Consider the following 23,277-nt stretch of genomic DNA (forward strand, 5'->3'; position numbering starts at 1 on the left):
ATTCAGCGCAACACTCTAGCATTATGGATTAATTAACATACAACAAACCTAGCAAAGCTCTCATGTGTGTCATTATGCTTGATATATTACAGGACATTGGTGCCATCATATACAGTACGTGTCCTTAATTCTATACTCTGTATGTCCTAATTTACCAAATCACACAGAGTGACACTTTTGCACTGAATTGGCAGTTTGCCAGTGTCTTAAATAAACTATATAACCAACACTTGATGATAATCAGAAATAAATACACCTGAACACCTGCCCATTCACGTTATTATCCAGTCAGCCAATCAGGTGGCACCAGTGCAATGCATAAAATCAAGCAGACACAGGTCTTCGGTTAACGTCCACATCAAACATCAGGTCAGGGAAAAGCATCTCAGGATGCACAATGGAGTTAAAGAATAAAAAACATCAACTGTGAGCCAGTGTCCAATAATGAGTCTTTATTGGTCACATATACATTACAGCACAGTGAAATGCTTTTCTTCGCATATCCCAGCATGTTAGGGTCAGAGCACAGGGTCAACCATGATACAGCGCCCCTGGAGCAGAGAGGGTAAAGGGCCTTGATCAAGGGCACAACAGTGGTAGCCGGGCAGTGCTGGGGCTTGAATCCCCGACCTTCTGATCAGTAACCCAGAGCCTTAACCGCCAAGCCACCACTGCCACTGCAATACTGACTCCACCACTGCCTCTTCAATATTGACTCCACCACTGACTCCAATGTAATCTGAGATTCATGTTCTTGGCTGACAGGAGTGGAACCCAATGTGATCTGCCGTCATAGCTCATCTTCCTCAAAGTTTGCTCTGTTGTGTGTTCTGATGATACTTTTCTGTTCACCACAACACCATAAAAAGTGTTGTTTTTTTTAGTTACTCCAGCCTTCCTGTCAGCTCGAACCAGGCTGGCAATTCTCCTCTGACCTCTCTCATCAACAAGGCGTTTTCACCTGCAGAACTGATGAACACTGTATGGTTTTTTATTTAGTTTTCTTGCACCATTCTGTGCAAAATCTTTAGTGACTTAAGTGTGAAAATCCCAGGAGATCAGTGGTTTCTAAAAAACTAAAATGACTATATAAAAAAAAAATGTACTGGTGTCACAAACAACGTGCACTTCACAGCAAAGCCACGACAGCAAACTAAACTTCCTGTGTACAGCATAAGTGCAGCACCCTCAGATACAATCTTCTACTGTTGACCTAAATGTGGCACCATTCACAGCTAACCACCAGGTTACAGCTAACATACAAATACAGCCAACATTAGCAGTTTTACTACTACAGACAGTCAGGAGGACAAGAGCCTGATATTAAACAAAAAGAGGCTCTTTGTTTTCACACTTGCACGGTATACACATTCTCCCATTAACACAAGCACTCTATATCAGCACAATGAGCATGTGTCTCATCAACACTACAGGGAGAGGGCTGCTGTTGGCACCTGGGCTTGCAAGAATAAAGTGTGTGTGTGTATGCGCGTGTGCAAGCAAAAGTGGAAGAGAGATATAGAACAAGAGAAAGAAGTGTTTCATTGTCGTTTTTTTTTGTTGGTTGGTTGGTTTCTTTTTACAATACTCCTACCTAAAATGACTCAATTTGTTAAAGAATGCAAGAATTTTTGCAATCATTATCTAGAACTCTCCATGCCATTACATCAACACTACGATATCACACTACGTCAGGTTACAGGACTGGTGTAGCTCATTACTTAAAATGTCTTAAAACAAAGAAATAAGCAAACGTGTAACGGAAATAGAAAAAAAATATGAATGGAGAAAGAGAGACTGAGATTAAACAATTAGTGCATGTGTGTTGCTTTAGATGAAAAAAAGAAAGGGAAGGGTGTGTGTGTGTGTGTGTGTGAGAGAGAGAGAGAGAGACACAGAGAGAGAGATCAGTCACCTGTGCTGCCCAGGGTTTTATAAAAACGGTACTCCAAATGCAGCTGTGGCGCCCTCGACTTCACAGGTTCCTGGAACCAGGAGAAAGAGAACAGTTTGGAAACCACATAGTTTTACATGCACGATTAGATTAAAATACACCTTTATAAACAGCAGCATTTCTATTCTTGCTACAGTACTAAATTATCTAATTTCATTTAGAGGGACCTTATATTACACTATTGTGTGTGAGAGATATAAAATATATATATACACACATATACACACACACACACACACACACACACACACATATACATACATACACATACATATATATACATACATACATATATATATATATATATATATATATATATATATATACACACACACACACACACACACACACACACACACGGAAAAAATAAGTACACCCCATGGAAATTACTGGCTTTTTGATATATTTGGACAAGCAAACATTTAACATTGTACATGATTTTCCTTATGGTGGAATGATGCATTTCAAATAAATTTGGAGATCGCTTTAACTCCCTTGCCAGACTCATAGGCATCCACAACCTTTTTTCTGAAGGCCTTACAGAACTCTCTAGATCTTGGCATGATGACACCACACACCTCAATAACAAAGGGATCACCAGACACTAGATATGAGAGGTTTAAATAACGCCTGCACTCCCTAAGCAGGTTCTAATCACTGGCAGCCAATCTTGAACACCTGATTCTAATTTTATGGATTTTAAAGTGTGATTAACGTAGGGGTGTACTTACTTTTTCCCATGTGACTGATCTGTTTTTTTGTTAATCTAAACTGTGAAAATTACTACAAAATGTAAATTTTATGTGTAATTTGATAGTGCATCAACTTTATTAATAGGCACTGTTTCAAAGAAGATCAAATGTTTGCTTGTCCAAATATGTTTATAAAATAAAAATAAAAATAAATAAATAAATAAAAAGAGCCAAGCATTCCATGGGGTGTACTTACTTGTTACTTCTTACAGTTGCGGTCATAATTTTACATACACCATGCAGAATCTGCAAAATGTTAATAATTCAAAAAACAAGAGGGATCATTAAAATTGCATTTTGTTTTTTATTTAGTGCTGCCCTGAATAAGCACATTTCACATAACAGATGTTTACATACAGTCCACCAGACACAATAATAACTTATTCATAGTTATTCATTCGAACTTACACGAATGAACCAGTTAAAAATTTACACACCCGTGATTCTTAATACTGTGTGTGGTTATCTGGATGATCAACAACTGCTTTTATGTTTTGTGATAGTTGTTCATGAGTCCCTTGTTTGTCCTGAGCAGTTAAACTGCCCACTGTTCTTCAGAAAAATCCTCCAGATCCCGCACATTCTTTGCTTTTCCAGCCTCTTCTGCATATTTGACCCCTTTCCAACAGCGGCTATATGATGTTGAGCTCCATCTTTTCACACTGAAGACAACTGAGGGACTCATACACAACTATTACGAAAGGTGCAAACATTCACTGATGCTCAAGAAGGCAACATGATTAAGCATTAAGAGCCAGGGGGGCGTAAACTTTTGAACAGGTTGATCGGTGTAAGTTGTTAGTATTTTGTGTTCTGGGAGACATGTAAATATCTTATTAAGCGTCTGAAGGGTAGTACTGAATGAAAAAAAGAGCTTTAAACAAAACGATTTACACCAACCATCCTGTTCAAAATTTTACACCCCCCTGGCTCTTAATGTAGTGTGTTGAAATCCAGTTGTTATTGTGTCTTGTGGACTATACGTAAACATCTGTTATGTGAAATAGCTTATTCAGGGCAACACTAAATAAACAATAAAATGAAATTTTTATTGTTTAAAAAATACTATTAACATTATGCAGGTTCTACAAGGCATATGTAAACTTATGACCTCAACTGCATTCATATATTAAAATCAATATGTTTCTGTTGTTTTTTTATACAAAATATAATACAAAAAAATATTATGAGCAGCATGTACTGAAGAACAGGACAATCAGATCAAAATAATTATTCAAGAGTTTCAAACCCTTTCCTGTACGGTCTAATTTAGGGCCCTGATCATTTAACAAGCGCAACCAATTCTCAAGCCCTTGTTTAACCTTTGTAAAATGGAGGAATCTTTTGGCCACTTACCAATTTTATTGCGACATACTCATTGGTGTAAAGGTTCTTGCCTGGAAAAAAATAGAAATAAACTGTTACATCTTATGAGCTGGCTTACTAGAACTGGCATAAAACGTTTTACTAATAATCCCAGTCTTTTACTAAACAAAACAAAACAATCGACTGTTCGAGTGGAGAAAGTAAATATCAAGATGAACTCAGCTGTAGAACACTTCGAACGAGCTTGACTGCAAAGGGTAATATTTTGAGCATAAGCGTTCATGAACTTCACCATCTCGCTTCACTCAGCTTGAGTGATATAGCTATGTATGTCTGTCTGCAGCTGGGGATTGGAGAACTCTGTCTTAACCATTTCCATCAATTACAGACATACCGTAATGAGACAGAACAAAAGACTCAGCAAAGGGAACAGTTCAATAAACAACATGACATTCTGTCGTGTGCAGGTTTTTACTTGTCTACACCTCACCTCCAAAACCATTTCGCTCACTCACGGCATGTTGAAGAGCCCTACAACAAATTCACCATAAATTTCATATATAAAGGTATTCCTTGTTTGATGATTTCTTTCTTACTGGTTACATTAATTCACTGCATCAAGCCCACAGGCCACCTGTTGAACAGCCCTGCATTTATGCCTTATTTTAACAAGACGATAAGATAAGAGTGGTCCTGGGTACCTCATGCTCTGTACATTTTTGTTTTTCCATGGTCATTAGCTAAGAAATTTAGTCAGATGTCGGTTTGACAACACAAAACTATATAGAGCATGGCTTCCTTCATGCTTCGATGGGAAACTACAAACCTATAATGCATATGACTTTTTTTTTTAAATGCAATTTCAATGAATTGATTATTTAACTAAAGCAATGAACATGTTACATTACTGTTATATTGTGAAAAACAAACAAACAAAAAAAACAGATATTAAAAGAAGTGCAAAATAAATTCCAATTTCTTTCGAAAGGCATCTAACCTATTCCACTAATGTGACGCTACAAAACACTGTTAATAGTTCCAGCTCCAAAAGCCACATAAATTCAACAAAAAGCAAACTGAACTACAAAGGGCAAGAAATTTGATTTATTTCTTTGAGCTTGATCTCTCACTTTGCTAGTATAATATTTTTGCTACAGAACAGTACAATGCATGTTTAGAAAAACTAAACCAGGCCTTTAATAAAATGAAAGTGAATCGAAGTATGCATGCAGAAACATATAATGTACAACCTCAAACCCAATACAGTGCCCAAAAATGTGACAAATATGGACATTGTTAGAAGACAAATTACCTACTGCCTGCATAAACTTTAGGCTATCTTGGCTAATGAGTTGTCTAGCTCAGCATTTCCCAACCTTTTTTCAGTCAGGGCACCCTTTGAAAACACTAATGCTAGACAGCATTAGCTACAATGAGGATGAAGCTGATGGTCCAGAAGCATTTCTTTTAAGAAATCTGTCCATATTCTTTTGCACTATACACGCATCGTCACACGCTAATTATTAGGAGAAAACACACGCATACGTTACGCATACTGAAGTTGACGTGCTGCTGACAGGTCAGCGAGGGGGGCGGAGGGGGAGGAAATTATTATTATTTTTATCATATAATTTTTTTATTGTTATTGCCATGTGCGTGTGTGCCTGTCTTATTATTTCTGTGTCTGTGCTATTATTTCAAACTTCAGATATTTATCATATATATTAAAAGTTTTATACACATTTTAGAATTTTGGAAAGGTTTTAAGGATTTTTTTTTTTACACGGCGCCCCAGGGTGCCACGGCTCCCCAGTTGGGAAACACTGGTCTAGCTAGTCGCACTAGTTTGGTACAGAGATAAAAATGTACCAAGCTTCAGCTCCCCAAAGTTTCCACATCCGATCTTCTTCCCCACGCGGAAGTTTGGGCCGACCATCAGCACACCAGACGAGCCAGAGCCAGACGGGCGAGAGTGTGTGTTGCGGCTCTGAGCAGTCTTAGTGTTCCGTGCCGGCCGCTCGCTCTCCTTCTCCCGCGTATGCTCCATGGCTCTGGGCACCGAGGGAGCAAGAGAGGCCCCTGAAAGAGCACCTCAGTCTGGCACTGTGGGCATGGGATAGCAGGATCAGGAACCACACGCCAGCCCCTCTCACTGCATGATAACTGACCTGGGCACAAAAAACAAACCAAAAAACAAAAAAGTTATCCATCTGAAAATCACTGTCATATTACGCATTAGCCTTTGGCCATTGATATGAAGAATGAGCATCAGAACTCAATGCTTTCCCAAAGTAATTACAGTTCAGAGGTTAGTACATAAAGCAAAAGCAAAACAAAAAAAGAGAAAACAGAAATTATTATTAATTTAATCTTAACTTAAGAGTGGTAATTCTTCCTGTGTGTTTTAGGCATTAATATATGACCCACATATTGTTAGTGTTGCACAAGTATTGAAAGTTTGAAACCTTTTCAAAAAAATTCAATGGTTCAATTATACAACATAATTCAATACCTTCAATTATGCACAAAAATTTAAAGACGCCAACACTAATCAATGCGATTCGACTCAATTTTTATTTGTAGAGCACTTTTGACAATGGACATTATCACAAAGCAGCTTTACAGGAAACGTATGGATGAAAATGCATGGAATGTAATTAGACATCGCATTCTGCCTTTAACCTACAAGCTTAAGAAGTGTATTTGGGCAAATTTTTGACCATCTTAATAACCAAAAACTAATATGCAAATACCTTCACAATAAAACAGCCATCAAGAGCAACTTGATTAAGCATCTAGCTGACAAGCATCATGACCTCTACAAAGACTTGGTGGGTCTGACAGCTATACAGTGGGGAACGTCTGCATTGATTAAAATGTTTTACTGAGTGTTTTACTAACAGGTTTTTTTTTCCCCTTCAGGGATGTGGCTAACCATTTTCCTGTGCAGTGACTCATGAAGCTCTTGAGAAGGCATTCACTTCTTTGTTATTGCCATCACATCTCCTCGTGCCTTTGCTCGCCACTGGTGGGACACTTTTTTTAGCTTCACTACAGTAAAGTATTAGAATGCATCAATAACTGCTATAACTAACTAGTCTATTTCAAAACATTGAATGAAACCATGTTTGTTTTTAATTATTAATAATCATTTAGTAGCTTATTTGTTTTGAATTATGAAGAGTTACCAACCTAAAGTTTGGGTCTTCAACTTTTGGCCAAAGTACTACTTTGGTATCGAGAATCATGAAATGATCTTCATTTTAATTTTAGTTATTGCAATGCACTGCGATGTACTTGGCAATTATCTTATGTTAGTCTGTCATTTATGGTGTGCAAATGACATGACCTTAAAAATTGTATGACACCTTGCAGAGTGCGATTTTGCAACTTGTAGGGGTTGTTTAAGACTGGAACAATTAGTGAGTCACTGTCGTGATAAAAAAAAAAAAAAAGTATTTCATATTCAATGCATTGATCATTTAAAAAAAATGGACACATGGCCATTTTAGCCAGATTTAAAAGAACTGGAAATTCAGGAGAATTTGAACTTCAGAAGAAGTATTTTTTAAGGGTTCAAATTTTTTTCCCACCAAAACCCAAAGTCGTCCATTTAACTTAAAAACTCAGATAGCCATTCTGTACAATTGTGGTGAGCAGAAAAGCATCTCGGTATGCATAACATGTCGAACCTTGAGGGGTATGGGCTACAACAGCAGAAGTCCATGTCAGGTTCAACTTCTGTTAGCCAAGAACAGAACTCTGAGGCTGCAGTGGGCACAGGCTCGCCAAAACTGGACAGTTGAAGACTGGAAAAACCGTAGCCTGGTCTGATGAATCCCGATTTCTGCCGAGGCACACAGATGGTAGGGTCAGAATTTGGTGCCAACTGCATGAATCCATGGGTCCAACCTGCCTTGTGTCAGCAGTCCAGACTGGTGGAGGTGATGTAGTGGTGTGGGGAATGATTTCTTGGCACATATTGGGTCCGTTAATACCAAATCAATCATCGCTTGAATGCCACAGCCTGTTTGAATATTGTTGCTGACCATGTGCATCCCTTCATGTCCACAATTTACCATCTTCTAATGGCTACTTCCAGCATGATAATGCACCGTGTCTCAAAGCAAACGTCGTCTCAAACTGGTTTCATGAACACGATAGTGAGTTCATTGTTCTTCAGTGACCTTCCCAGTCACCGGATCTGAATCCAGTAGAACATCTTTGGGATTTGGTAGAACGGGAGATTCACAGCATGAAAGTGCACATGATTGCATCACACAATTCCTGCAGATTCTTCAAGTCAACATGGACCAGAATCTCAAAGGAATGTTTCCAACATCTTGTGGAATCCATGCCATGAAGAATTGAAGCTTTTTTGAGAGGAAAGGGAGGTCCGACCCAGTATTAGCACAGTGTTCCTGATAAAATGTTCCACGGGTGTACGTTCGATAGCTAATGCTAACTAAGGTTTATAAAGGACTTAGCTGTCACTGGCTAAATGTTAGCTTGTTAGCACCAAAAACAGTTAAATGCACCACCATTCCATTCTGTTGCTATGTACTGTAGAGTAACATGATACCATCAAGTTGCCTGGAACAACAATATGTTGGTTCTGGGGAGTGTGATCAAGGTGTCAGTGGGGGACACCTCCACCGCCAATAAGTCTAGTCCTTATTCATTTGTATTATTATTAATTTATATGCCTGATATACCATCAAAATATACATCAAACAGGAAGAAAGCTTTTGAAGAAAAATTATTTCAGACCTTGCAGTGAACCTGACCCTGTTTGGATAAATTCAAAAATCTTATCAGTTAATTTGCTGGTTTCAATGATAATTTCATACAAATCCTACAAACATTCAACCACTCCTTCTTGAGACATCGCACTAACAAGAATCTCGGACAGACAGACAGACAGATGTATGGACAGACAGAAAGATGGATGGATAACCCAAAACAGCCTGGCAAAAATCTGGTGTTATCACTGCCACAAATGGAATTTTGACATTATTTACTAATAAGCTGCTCCTCAATTTTTTTTTTTACCAACTAAAGAGACCATAGCCCTACCCATTTGTTTTCTATTGCCTCAGAAGACTGAGGTTCGCAAATTCAAAAGGTCAAAGTTCACCTAGATAAAGTCAACAAAAAGCAAAAATAGCCACCATCATATTTCATGTCCACATCCTTTCACTTTCAGTGAGCTGGCTTTTCTGTTGGTCGAATTTTATTCACATTCAGTCTGACAGCTACCTTAACTGAAAAAGCAGAAAAGTGTAGCTTCCAGGTGTCTCCTCTATTGCTGTAGAAAAAAACTTTAAAAAAAATAAACTTCGTAAACACTTTTACAGTTAGTGAACTTTAAATACTGGCATATTAGCCAGTTACTCAATCATTTGCTGATGCCTTACTGACTGAAAGTGGGGTTTACTATTTGAAATAAATAGTCCAGAGCTGTTCAATTCAAATTTAGCTAAACAAGGACTTCATGGAAATGTGGAATATAGTTGTGCTAAATAGTGTTTAACTGTACGATAAGACAGACTGTGTTGAGGAGTTGCACTGGGAACCACTGCAGTTAATAACCTGAACAAGAAAAATTCAAGCATTCAAATACAAGTACTTTTGCATATATTTGTTTTGACATGATGCAAGTAAAATACACTGTTTGTGGACACTGGACCATCATACCTACAAGTGCATCTCAAAAAATTAGAATATCGGGGAAAAGGTCATTTTTTCCTGTAATTTAATTCAAAAAGTGGAACTTTCATATATTCTAGATTCATTACACAAAGTGAAATATTGCAAGGCTTTTTTTGTTTTAATCTTGATGATCACGGCTTACAGCTCATGGAAATCAAAAATCCAGTATCTCAAAATATTAGAATAAAGAATTTATAATACAGAAATATCGACCTTCTGAAAAGTATGTTCATTTATGCACTCGATACTCGGTCGGGGCTTCTTTTATACGAATTACAACTTCTTGAGATGCACCTGTATATGATATAATTATAGGTTATAGTAACTGACAGTCTACTGTGAAGGTTTTCCTCTAGAGTCTGGAGCGTGGCTGTGGGAATTTCTGCTCATTCAGCCACAAGAGCATTAGTGAGGTCAGGCGCTGATGTTAAGTGAGGAGGTCTGGGGTGCAGTCAGTGTTCCAGTTCATCCCAAAGTCATAGTGGAACAGTTTTGGGCCTCTTAGTTCCAGTGAAGGGAAATATTAATGCTACAGCATACAAAGATATGCAACACAATTGTGTGCTTCCAACCTTGTGGCAACAGTTTGGGGAGAAACCACATATGAGTATGATGGTCAGGTGTATATGTACAAACATTCAGAAAGAAGGGTAGTTTTCCTTGTGGCTGTGGTAGTACCAAGTATCAAGTGGTGGTTTCTTTTGTACCTTTAGTATGTATCTTTCACCTGGAAATGAGAATACAGTCTACATTAACTAATAAACTAACTGGACCTTAAGGACCACTGATGTACCTTTTTTTTGGCTCTTTACTTTTTACTAAATGCATCTTCCTGGGTACAACATACATATTAAATGGTCCCCCACCCAATGCCACCAAAGCAACAAGGAAAAGTACAGTTTGGCACCTTTATTTCTGAGCATGTACCCAATAATAATAAGAGCGCTGATTTGAATTTCTGTAGAATCTATAAACAACGAACAGCATTTTCATTGTTTTGTTGGGTTTTGTTTTTGCCAAAAAAAAAAAAAAAAAAAAAGAGTTTAGTAAAATATTAGTGAATGTCATAACTGTTAATGATTGATGAATAAATCTTGGCTGACAGTACAACTTCAGCATTGATACTGTATTTATGTGTTAACACTTCCTCTATAAGATAATGTCATATAACCTGCTTTAAGGAAACACGCACCCAGATGCAAGCCTTCCACAAGCCCTGCTTGAGATAATATTAACACAGAATGCCTCTTAGAGAGCACGAATCATATTCTCTGAAATACCTCACCATGATTTTTAAGGATCAGGCCCTGACTAATCAATGGAGCACTTTAAAATGGAAGAAACTTTACAGATCAAAAATATCAATTTATTCCAGCAGTCTAACATAAACATGAGATCATTCTCTTATGGCAAATGTGGAAATAAATTCTCTGTGTTTTGTGTATCCATGGATTACAACTGTAATAAAAAAAACACTGACTTTATTTACAGGCATTATGGTATAAACTAGCGATTAATAGCTCATACAACCTGTTATGTACTATTCTAATCTATATTTCACTAGAGCATCTCTACATAGTTTACATCTCTACATAGTCTACATAGAATACATGGTACATCACTCCTCCACACTTTTTTTTTTAATCGAAGATAACAAATCAGCAGAAGAGTGCACTGAACCAGGAAGTGGTAAATACGAAGGAGAGAAAAACCAAAAGGTACTGGTGCGCACTTTTTCTGAGACAAAGACAAATACTATCGAAAAATGATGTATGTTTATGAGTGTACAGCCAGCACTTCGGATCAGAGGACTCAGAAAGAGATCTAAAAAGTATCTCAAGAAACTTCCATCTGATCTATATTCCACACAAAGCATGCATTTTATTTACTTGGCTCGGCTGACTTTAGTTTTTAGGCCTAATGAGGTTTGGATGTGCCCTTGACTTATCTTCCTCTTCTCCCTGCTGTGAATTGTCATCCATGTACTAGAAAAAAAATCTCATCTGACCAGTTATTTCTGCTGCTTTAACACTAATCTGAAAGCAAAAATATAGCCTATTTTTCAAAAGAAATTACTTCGCAAAGCAACTGCTGAGAAATTTAAACAAAAAATGTATTCAAGTAACCTGCCCCAAAAAGTGGTTGTACACTTTTGAGAACTTGCTGCGACATCAGGAGAGGCTTTCCCAGGGTCCAAACAGATGCACTATTGTCTACATTTTTTAATTTTGGCTGTACTGTTACTTTAACATGTTGAATATGTATATTTCATACCTTTTAAATATTTAATCACGTGTCCAGCATGTTCACTACATTAAGCACTGTGTTAATAATTCACAGCAGAAGATTTTTAAACCATACAGGTACAAACTCATTTCCTAGTATTCTCCATTTCAGTGACAGATAAGGGCTTGGGCAGCATGCTTGTCTTCCAGTGCGTGTCTTTGTGCCTTACCTGATGGAAAATGAGCTAAGTTACACTATTTGTTACTTTCTAGGTGTGGGCAAATTACCAGCTTGGGCAACTGGGGTAGCTCTGGGTTCTCACCACCTGCTGCACTACACACATTGTCCAGAGTACGTACGGTATGATAAATGGTAGAACGATTTGTATAGAGCATCTTTTCAGAATCAGGTATTTGGAAATACTGAGAAGACCAAGCAAGAGCAGTCACACACAGTGCGAGAAATAAGTATTAGACGCGTCAACATGTTTTACAGTAAATATATTTCCAATGAGGCTATTCACATGAAATTGTCACCAGGCATCAGTATTAACTCAAGAAATCTTGAAATATAAAGAATTCACAACATTCAAGTCCATAAATAAAGTTGCGTGTTATACAGTGGAATAACCTTATTGGAAATAGATTCACTGGAAAAAAAGAAATGTTTAATTTCTGCGGTCACAAAATCCTGGAGGGACTGACTATACACTGCTACATTACATTGCTGATATTTTTTTAAGCTGGGTCAAAGAGGTTTACAAGCAACCAAAAGGTGAGACTGGGCAGCAGACGAATTGTTACAGCCCTTCAACAGGTTGAATCAGAGAATAAGATTATTATTTATAACGTTTTCGGATTACACAATACAAACACATTAGAGTCATGAGATGAGACATGAGCTGTCATTAGAGTAGTGTAAGAAACGTGTAATGCCTGAGCTGAGGCGTTGAGACGTTGCACTGTCAGATCAGACTAACCCAGACTGAGTGGAGATCCTGATGTGGCTTGGTTTCCAAGCGTAGCTATAGCACAGAAACACAGCTTGGTGAGCAGCCAATACACAGCTAGTCTCACTACCATTGATCGAAACCGGTAAATAAGCCATGCCATGAGGCGGTCATGTAGAGCGCCAACACACAGCTCGCAGATCATACAACACACAGACACTCAATCTGAGAGAGATCATGTATTATTCAAAGCTTTAAAAGGTTCAGCCAGCGCTCCAATCACGCTGGACTTCAGGTCATTCCAATGGTAAGCCATTTGAGAGAACGGATTCAGCAGGTGCTTGACTGCGTGGTGATTCACCTTACAGACAAAAGCTTTTTTGTGTTTACGTATACGTCATGTGGTCTTCCCCTTTTTAATATAAGAACCTTACAAATCAGCACTGGGTTTGATGATACAGCACCTTAAGAGGTGAGGTACCGGACAAACCAACACGTTTGTACCCTACACTGTAACCTTCCTCAATAACAAACTGTGCAGATCCTTTAAGCACTAAAATTATACTGCCACTGCTGGTAACACGTCTGCCACCACTGCACACGTCTAACACTGATTAGTCACAGCTCGTGCGATTACTGCTTGCCTTTAATAAACTAAGGTCTCTGTATCCTGCACACACGGTGAAGCATGCGAATATATACGTACATACTGCAAATTCAGTACTGTAGATATTTACTATAGATAGTACATCTTGCACTGTTTTTCTTTAAATTCTCTTTCTTCACTGCTGCTTCTTACAATGAACGCATCAATGGAAGTAAAGTTGCACCGCACAATACTGATATACACTTATATTTGCCCTCGTAATAACTGAGAATATTGTACAATTGTGTACTGTGATTTGAACTCATACGTCGATTTCCTTTTAAAACAGGAAGTCAGGGACGCACCATGTCAAAATGCTTGACTGGTTTCCACAAGAGCCAACAGCCTTTCGAGATACACTGTACGCCACACCGAATCAATCAAGGTTTCAAGGTATATTGATTCCGAAGGTAACAAGCCCTCAAGACTTAAGGTATTAAGATCCATTAAGGTATCTTAAAGTATTCATCTCAAGTAGTATTTTCACATGTCTCAAAAGTGTTTTCAGAGACCACTTGTGATCACATATCGTAAGTTGTAAGGTTGCCAAAACCAACCAACTGTCAGGTCAAAACCAGACGCAAAAATACTAACCAGTACCACCTGAAAACTCGAACGAAGTGCTTATGTTTAGCTGTACATCATTCGCTCAACTAATCCCTTTTCATGCGCTTTCAACAATCACACAAATGGAAAGAGAGTGTCGTTAGTCTATAACGTTCATGTTTATAGAACATGTCCAATATACAGGAGTCTCAAACTCATGTCTGGAGATGTATCTGCATGGTTTCTGAGCATATGGCGCAGTCAAAGGCTTTACGGCTGTCCTACAGCTGACTATAGAAATACAGCGTTAAGAGAATCATTGCAGAATGTGTTTGAATATTCAAAAGTAATGTGTAGTGCAGTGTTTTAATCAATGCTTGAGTTGGGGGGAGAAAAAAAAAAAAAAGAGAAAGTGCCAGTACTCCCCTTATTCACATGTTGGCATGTGTATCAGCCGGTATCGGCCGGTAATCACCTCCGAATGTAGTTTGGGTGATCAGATCTCAAGACACCTTTAGTGCTGTCTAAGCACTTGAGCCCAATGATAATGTGTGAACGGGGCCAAAGTGGCTTAGCAAAGCAGCTACATTTAATACAGCCGAATGTCACGAGAGCTCATTTTCAGCTGTGTATGATTTCTCAATGCCATTTTGGCTGCTGCCACTTCAAGTTTGTTTTCCTAGAGCAGAGGATTGTGGGGGGAAATGCACCTCAGATTGGTACCAGATCACAGCAGTTTGTTTCCATCTTTCCATAGACGTATCCACTCGGGAGACAGGGAAAAGACTGACATTTAACATAAGACGCTAAAATAACACTGTATCGGATTGTACTGTATAGGCATATACTACAAAATGTGGGCACATTTGAGTATGCTGTAAACAATTTAAAAAAAAAAAAAAAAAAAAAAAGAGAGATCATTAAGTAAAAATAAAAAAGTAAAATACAGTAACTGTATAAGCAATCAGTTTTTAGAGGATTTATTTTTCAGTTAGAATGGTTTTATTTCAGAAAAAACTTCGAACGTGGACAGAAAACAACCTCACAATGCCCGAAAACAATGCTTTATCCCAGTTGTGAATATAACGTCTGTCCACCAGCATAACCTTCACTGTTCATCAAAAGATGGATTCACTAACACTGAATTACATACAAAATTTTACTCATAATCACCTGGCTGCTATTATCTGTGAATACTGTTGCAATCAACATGATGATTCAGCCCCCAGTGTAAATCAGGTTTATTGTCAAAACTTACAGACTTCCAGCTGTTTGCAATGAACAAATCAAACAAAAGCAATTGAAATAGTTCAACTGAATAGAATCCCCCACAACAGCACAAATATGCAATCAAGGGTGTCATTAGTTGCACCAGGTATGCTTGAGCTGGAACACATGAAATACCTGAACTGGCTAGGGGTAGAAAGTGCATGAAATACCTGGACGGGGCAGAAAAAAGAAGCTATCAACAGCTGCAACCAGATTTCTGAGAAGGCAGGTTGTGAAAAACCCACGAGTGACTGCAAAAGACCTGCAGCAAGACTTGGTGGAAACAGGCACTGAGGTTTCAGTGAGCACAGTATGGTGTGTACTAAACGCAGACGTTTTCCATGCCAGAACTCCAAGACGTTCACCAGTACTGACCCAAACGCACAAGAAAAGTCGGCTCAAAATCATATAAATAAGCCACAGAAGTTTTTGGGATTCTGATCTGTGGAGCGATGAAACAAAACTGGAACTTTTCGGCACGATGGATCGGTGGTGTATCTGGAGAAAGAAGAATGAAGAAAGGACACTCTGTCCACAGTCGAGCATGGTGGTGGCTCTGTGATGCTCTGGGGCTGCTTTGCATCCTCTGGCACTGGAAAAATGCAGCGTGTGGAAGACAAGATGGATTCATTGAAGTATCAGGAAATACAGGAGAAAACGTCATGCTGTCTATGAGGAAGCTGAAGCTTGGGCGTCATTGGACCTTCCAACAGGACAATGATCTCAAGCGTACCTCAAATTCCACCAAGGCTTTGGTTCCAGAAGAAGTCCTGGAAGATTCTACAGGGCCAACACAGTCACCTGACTTGAACCCCATAGAAAATCTCTGGTGGGATTCGAAGAAGGCAGATGAGGAATGGACTAAGATTCCTCAGGAACGCTGCCAGAAGCTATGCGTCTCGTTTGCAGCAGGTCATAACAGCAAAAGGGTGCTCTACTAAGTACTAAAGATGCTTGCCATGAAGGGGTTGAATAAATTTGAAACCAGAGAAGTCATTAGAAGTTGCATTTTCAGTTGAATTTGGAGAAACAACTTGAAGCATTCGTTGTGTTGAACTATTTCATTTGCTTTTGTTTGATTTGTTCATTGCAAACAGCTGAAAGTCTGTACATTTTGACAATAAACCTGATTTGCAATGGGGGTTGAATAATTTTGATTACAACTGTAGATGGGATAATTTCTGCCCACCTCAGTGGTTAGCACGTTTGCCTTGCACCTCCAGGGTAGGGGGTTCGATTCCAGCCTCTGCCCTGTGTGTGCGGAGTTTGCATGTTCTCCCCATGCTTCGGGTCCGGTTTCCTCCCCCAGTCCAAAGATATGCGTTGTAGGCTGACTAGCATTCCTAAAATGTGTAGTAGTGTGTGAATGGGTGTGCGAGTGTGTGTGTGCATGACTGTGCTATGCGATGGGTTGGCACCCCATCCAGGATGTCCCCCGTCTTATGCCCCAAGTTCCCTGGGACAGGTTTCCCACGACACTGTGTAGAATAAGCGCTATCGAAAATGGATGGATGGGATTTTCTGCCCACTTTCTGTAGAAAATCCCTATACTGACTGCACATTACAGTATTTAGGAGAGTGCAGTTGTCATGTTTTTGTTATGAGGTTGTAAAAGATCAGGACGCTGCTAGGGTTAGGGTTTGTTTATCAGGGCAATGCAGATAAGCATCTGATTGGACACAAACTGCATGAATACAGGATGAGTCATCAAAATTTCTCACCATTTCTCCAGGAACTGTAAAATGAAACTAAACCCAATTGTGTTTAGTTTTTTTTTTTTTTTTAATGTATACTGGCTCATTTGTGTCCATAATGACAATTTGGATTTCAGAGGCACCTTAACTAATAGCTTCAATGGTTTGTTTTAATATAGTGCAGGACATTTCACAAGAGCAATGGGTAGCAACATAACGACAATATGCTATTTCTGTCTCGCAGCAGTAGTGTCAAATCAAAATCCTCTTAAACAAAACACTACTTAAACTGGTTAAAAAGCTTAACAGACAGGTAAAGTCAGAATCCTAACCTGTAGTAACAAATACGCAAGAACAAACGGCAGGATAATGTTTCTCAAAAGTATCACAATGTTAAGACCATGAAGAAAAACTTCAGGAAAAACTGTGATGTAATAGGTTTGTTATTTGGTCTCACGTAGGCCACAGTGAACGTCCATCATCCACAAGCACCCCTTGCTTCAATTCAAACCCAAATACAAAATAGTTTTTGGTCCAGCTGTCCAAATTCAGATGTGACAAATCCAGATGTGAAGTCCTTTATTGATAAATAAGATCGGTGCACCTCGTCAGGACTGACTCTGCCCTGAAACGTTGGACTTGTATCAGGTGTATTTTATGCCGTTATGTTTACCGACTCAAACATGTGAACTCAGCAAACAAAAATCACCACCACCACGTCTGAGGTTTCACACAACTCGCCATCACACGCTTGCAGAGTTTCAGCTCGATTACTGAAAGGATGTCAGGACTGTTATCAGGTATTTATTTGCCTGAAACCCAGCTCTCGGACGTCGGTTTTCAAAATGGAAAAAAGCCGGATCGATTCACTGCTAGTAAAACAAGAAAGAGTCATTACAAGAGTTCTTCTATTTTCTATTTCCATGAGGCAACAGGATGACGGTTTTAAAGCTGTCCAGAACATGGTGGCCTTGCTATGTCAAATGTTTTCACTGAACAGAAGATTTGAGCTACACCTGCAGTGCCATCAATCACTCACACCGGCTTATAAGCTTGTGTACAGTGGAACAGATATAAAGATCATACCAATACAATGCAGGTTAAGGAGACACATTTGACACTAGACTTGCTTAAAACACACACCAAACTGGATAGGGGTAACTGCCCTGGTGGGGGCAAAGTGAAGTATGTCATGAAGAGGAAACACACACATACATATATACATTATATACATATATACATTATATATATACATTATATATATACATTATATATATATATATATATATATATATATATATATATATATATATATATATATATATATATATATGCTAAGTGCTTAGCTGTCTACATTTCATCAGACATATTGCTGAAATCCAGACTAATCTTATATTTATAGAGTCTAGTAGCTGGCAGCACAGCTCAGGCACAGCTCCACTCTCCATCACAGCTATAAAGTCATCAATCAGCTCCATGTCTCATCTCAAACATTATCCGAGACAGAGAGGAAAATAAAAACAAACAGGTTGGGGAAATATTAAGTAGAACATCGCATACAGAAAATATCAAACCGCAGCATGCTTTATCAGCTCATTAATGACATCCCTCAGGTCTTAAAGAAGAAGAAGAAGAAGAAGACAGCTTGGTTGCTGGCTAGCTCTCAAGTTAGCAGCCCAACACTCAGCTGTGCTAACACACACACACACACACACAGAGAGAGAGAGAGAGAGAGAGAGACAGAGAGAGCCTTTCAGCTTCATTGAAAAGTAAACTCAAATTACCTTAAACACAAGCCCAACGTCGTTTTGCTCATTTCATCTCCGCGACAATACAATCCTCTAACCGTCGTGTTGAAGAGAAATGTCTTTAAAAAATGATGAATTGTTACGTATATATGTATCTATGTATATATTTGACCCTCTTGAACAGATGAGTATCTCTCCGGTCTCTCTTCTCTCAGTCCCGGAACAGCACCGCCTATGGAACAACAGCTCATCCGGGTAACTGGCGGCGTGTTTTTGTTCAGGCATATCAGCTGTGTCCCAAACCGCACATCAGTGTCGTCCTAGAGCTAGTGCACATGCAACAGTGACGTGCTGTTTAGACCTACTATCGAGTATCATGTTATGCTGTTTAGGACAGAGCCATTATCACTAGCGAAATGTTATCCGGTTAAACTGCGGGGGGGATTACGGAGCAAAGAAAAAAAAAAGGGGGGGGGGGGGGTAATTTTTCTGAAATATTTTTTTGTTTCTTTCTATAGTTGTTCAAAGCATCCTTGCTGAAAAAAACAATCATTTAAAAACCATAAGAGAAATTCTAATGTTTTCCACTACAAATACCATTATAAACCATTAGTAAATGGTTTCCATTAGGTATCCACTAGATACATGACACCAATAGAGACCCAATAAAACTAATATAATTCCCATTATAATCATTAAAACCATTACAAACTTGATGAGGGTTTCTGTTTGTTTTTTTCCCCAGCATGGATCACACACACACACACCAGTAAAAACAGGCTGTTTGGCTGTATTTTTTTTTTTTTTCATCCTGTGCTCTGGTGAGACTTTCTCAGGTTTTATTAGCTAATCACATCATGTCCTTTTAGAGGATCACCTTCTGATAATACAGTAAACTAGTGAAGCTGTTGCTATACCCACTAGACAAATCAGGCCTCCGTCCTTCTAATCAGTGGACTATTTTCATGAAATCATTAAGGACATTGGAAGACATCTTATGTCAAACTGTTATCCTGTGAAGCAAAAGTGTGATTTATAGCCTTACAGAAATTTGTTTTTGCTCCAGTTCAGCCCACAAAAGCTTCTTGAAAATCATTTCTTCCAAAAGAATTAAGTTTGTCACTAAGATATTGGGAAGAGTGGTAAAGCCGTCCCCTATTATTGCGATGTTTGGGGTGACCCCGGAGAATACTCCATTTAGATGATGTGAAATCAGCATGATGTTCTTCTCCACTCTCCTGGCCAGGAGATTAATATTGTTTAAATGGAAAGATCCTGCTCCACCGACATATAATCATTGGGTCAGGGAAGTCATGTGCCATCTTAAATTGGAAAAGATTAGATACACTGTCAGGGGAGAGACTAGGAAATTTTACAGAATCTGGCAACCTTTTCTGATCTTTGTCGAAGACATGGATGCTGACAGTATTATGTAACCATTATCTATAATTTTATTTCTTTTGCTCTCTTCTTTCCTATGGTGGTCTGGTTTTATAATATGAAATATGTACGTCCTGTCTGGTATGGGGGGGGGTTTGTTCTATTTGTTTTGTTGGTGTTTTGTTTTAATTTGAAAATGCTAATAAAGAAACCTTGATCAAAAAAAAGAAAAGAATTAAGTTTGTGCCATCATAACTTGTTACTTTTGCTAGTACATGTAGGCACTTGTACTTCGTGGTACAAGTCAAGGCAACTTCTTTTTAACTGAGGAGTCCATCAGCAAAACACAAATAATTCTGCTTTTTTTTTTTTTTTAAATATATATAAGGGCTGCTGTTTGCACTTTTGTTCACAGATAAATCGGATTATACTACACTTTTTTTGCACACTTCATTATGAAGTCAACATTCATGTATGTAAACACCATGCCACTACATTCTATTATGTAGACTTATAGTATGTTAAGACACTATTGACATCTTAAAACCGCACTATGCTTAACATCATGTCTCCAAGTTTCCCTATAAAAGGATTTTTTTTTTTAATGCATGCAGATGTTCATGAACATAATCCTGGTATATTCCAGTCTTACACTTGGACATTATATGACCACTGACAGCTTAAACCCATTATATGGTGTAGCATTATTATTTAGAGGCTCTCTAGCTTTCTTTGCTTTATTAAAATGAGTGGTTTGCATTTCAAGATAAACCAGGATGATCCAGCAGTAACTTGAAAGAGACAGTTTATTAAACTTCTGTACAAAAATGAAAACATAAAAAGTATGTACAAAGATTTACACTAAAAAAGATAAATCATGAAGGTCATGGTACCAATGAGGGGATTCAATACACTGAACAAGGATTATGAGTTATTCATCATCCTCATCTTCATCTGGAAGCGGTCTGGACCTGAACAAGGTAAGATAATGAAAGAGGTTAGACACTGTTTAAGTGAATTCTATACTCAAAATCAAATGAATTAAAAAAAATAAATAATACATTTTTAAACAATCAAGACATACTTCCGGGGTGCTTTGGACATGCCGCTGCCCCCAGCCTCCTCTCCATCAGAAACAGGATGGACGTTTTCCTTCTCTGGCTTCCTGCTCGGGCCACCAAAGAAGTCTCCGATACCCTTCTGCCATTCTGGGGTTGGACGTGGACAGACAGGGTTTCCACCAGCATACTTATTCTTTCCTACAACAAAAGCATAGCTTTACACATACATACACACCATACTGAAAGTAGCAGCTCAGTGGTTAAGATGATGAACTACTGATCAGCAGGTCACAAGTTCAAATCCCAGCACTGCCAAGCTTCCACCACCAGACCCTTGAGCAAGACATTCACAAACTGCTAAACACTATATGAAAAAGGTATTATTTGTAAAAACAATCATCATAATAGGTGCACTTTAACCCTCAACTGCCTAGGTGTATAAATGAGATAAAAATGTAAGTCACTCTGGATAAGTCCATCTGCCAAACACTGTACATGTAATGTAAAAGTAAATCACAATACAAAAACATGGTGGGGTTATACAGTGGGAAAACACAAACATAGCTCAACTTGGCATTTAATACTCAAATCCAAACCCAATTTAATGCAAGCAGCAGGAGCATAATACCGGGTGTGGCGGCTTGAGAGCTGCTGCTGGAGGAGTTCCCCGAGCTGGAGGCGCCAAGTGACTTCCTGGGTGCAGAAGCAGCCACCGCTTCAACACACATTAAAAACAGCATTTAAAACACATTATAATTATATAATGTCGTTAAAATATATTTATATACACGGTTAAAGTTCAGGAGCGCTCACATGAAGGAAGCCACCCAACACACAGCGCAATACAAAACTGGCGCCATTTCTCCTGGGACTGAGCTACCATCTTTAAATAGATATCTTCTGCCTTAATCCACTTCATGACCTTCTCCCTTTACACCGGTATTAATATTCTGGTTTGTGAAGGTTGAGAAACACTTCATATATATTAAAAAAAATAAATAATAAAAAAAAAGTATTCACAGATAAACGTTCATAAAATGTTCATGGTCCTTCATAAACGCTGCCATTTTGCGAAAACGTCACCCCAAGAAAAAGGGAGGCGTCGTTTATATTTTGTCCTAAACGTCAAATGTCATTCTGCGTATACTGTAAAAAGCATGTAGTCTTCACTCGTTGTTTGTTTACTCAGACATTTTGTTTTTATTCACCTTCGCCCTGATACTGAGATGGGAAACAAATTGGCGGGAGACAGAGCGGATAAACGCAAAGTTCTTCAACACAGAGCGGATATTAAAACGCATTCTTTAACAACAACAACAAAAAAAAATAATCACCCCATTTTAAAACGGAAGTAGTTTTCAAAAGCTGTAAGTTGTTTGAAGACATAATTCACATTAAGAATAAATACATCAATATTCGCTTCGTAGGTGTTAGTTGCCTAGCTACAGAACGACCTACTGACCCCGTGTTAACTAACAACATCCTCTCATACTGTGAAGAAAACACTGAAATGTTACCAACGGCATCGCCACTACAATCTTATCTTACCTTTCCTGTAGCTACTAGGAACACTATCAGCTTTCGTCCTAACCATTTTTGGCTTGTTTACGCGCCTCGCTCACTTCCTCAGATAAAGAAAAAGAAGTAAAGGCAAACACACTTCCCGCCAGCGTTTTAAACGCGAGCCAAATACCAAAGCAAATGGGGCGGAGCAAATGATGACGACACCTGCGCTCAGCCAATAGTCGCGAGCCATTCTGAGCAACGCAAGCGGATGGAGGACACGCGCACTTGGACTTGGCTGTAGGACTCCCTGAATATTGCCCGATTGTAATCGTGTTATGAATGTATTTTATTTTATTTAATAAAGTACTAGTTCGTCAGGCTTTTCGTTCTTCGCATTAGGTTTAAATGCTTATTTTTTTTTAAACCGCTAGTTCAAGTACGATCTGGAGTAACAGTTTATAATATGTTCTAATACGCTGTTTTTCAGACTTTTAGGCAGTTGCACGGT

General features: G+C 38.6%; 2 protein-coding genes across 6 annotated transcripts in view; both read right to left on the bottom strand.

The window, feature by feature from the left end:
• The window catches only part of LOC128618068 (casein kinase I), a 34,161-nt gene extending 15,109 nt beyond the window's left edge, over positions 1-19,052 (bottom strand). For all 5 annotated transcript variants that reach the window (XM_053641454.1, XM_053641453.1, XM_053641455.1 and 2 more), the window contains exons 1-4: positions 18,859-19,052; positions 5,902-6,200; positions 4,063-4,103; positions 1,916-1,985 (exon numbers count right to left, since the gene is read on the bottom strand). In XM_053641454.1, the coding sequence (XP_053497429.1) occupies positions 1,916-1,985; positions 4,063-4,103; positions 5,902-6,079 (289 nt within the window). In that variant the 5' untranslated portion in view covers positions 6,080-6,200; positions 18,859-19,052. The remainder of the gene's footprint in view (positions 1-1,915; positions 1,986-4,062; positions 4,104-5,901; positions 6,201-18,858) is intronic.
• A 1,938-nt stretch (positions 19,053-20,990) lies between these two features.
• On the bottom strand, positions 20,991-23,060 carry pclaf (PCNA clamp associated factor). Its single transcript, XM_053641599.1, has 4 exons — positions 22,812-23,060; positions 21,892-21,978; positions 21,287-21,461; positions 20,991-21,173 (listed from the first exon to the last, which is right to left on the bottom strand). The coding sequence occupies exons 1-4, from the start codon at positions 22,855-22,857 to the stop codon at positions 21,134-21,136; spliced, it is 348 nt and encodes a 115-aa protein (XP_053497574.1). The 5' UTR covers positions 22,858-23,060; the 3' UTR covers positions 20,991-21,133.
• Between the last annotated feature and the right edge of the window lie 217 nt (positions 23,061-23,277).

This window comes from Ictalurus furcatus, chromosome 14, assembly GCF_023375685.1.
Source record: "Ictalurus furcatus strain D&B chromosome 14, Billie_1.0, whole genome shotgun sequence".
NCBI lineage: Eukaryota > Metazoa > Chordata > Actinopteri > Siluriformes > Ictaluridae > Ictalurus > Ictalurus furcatus.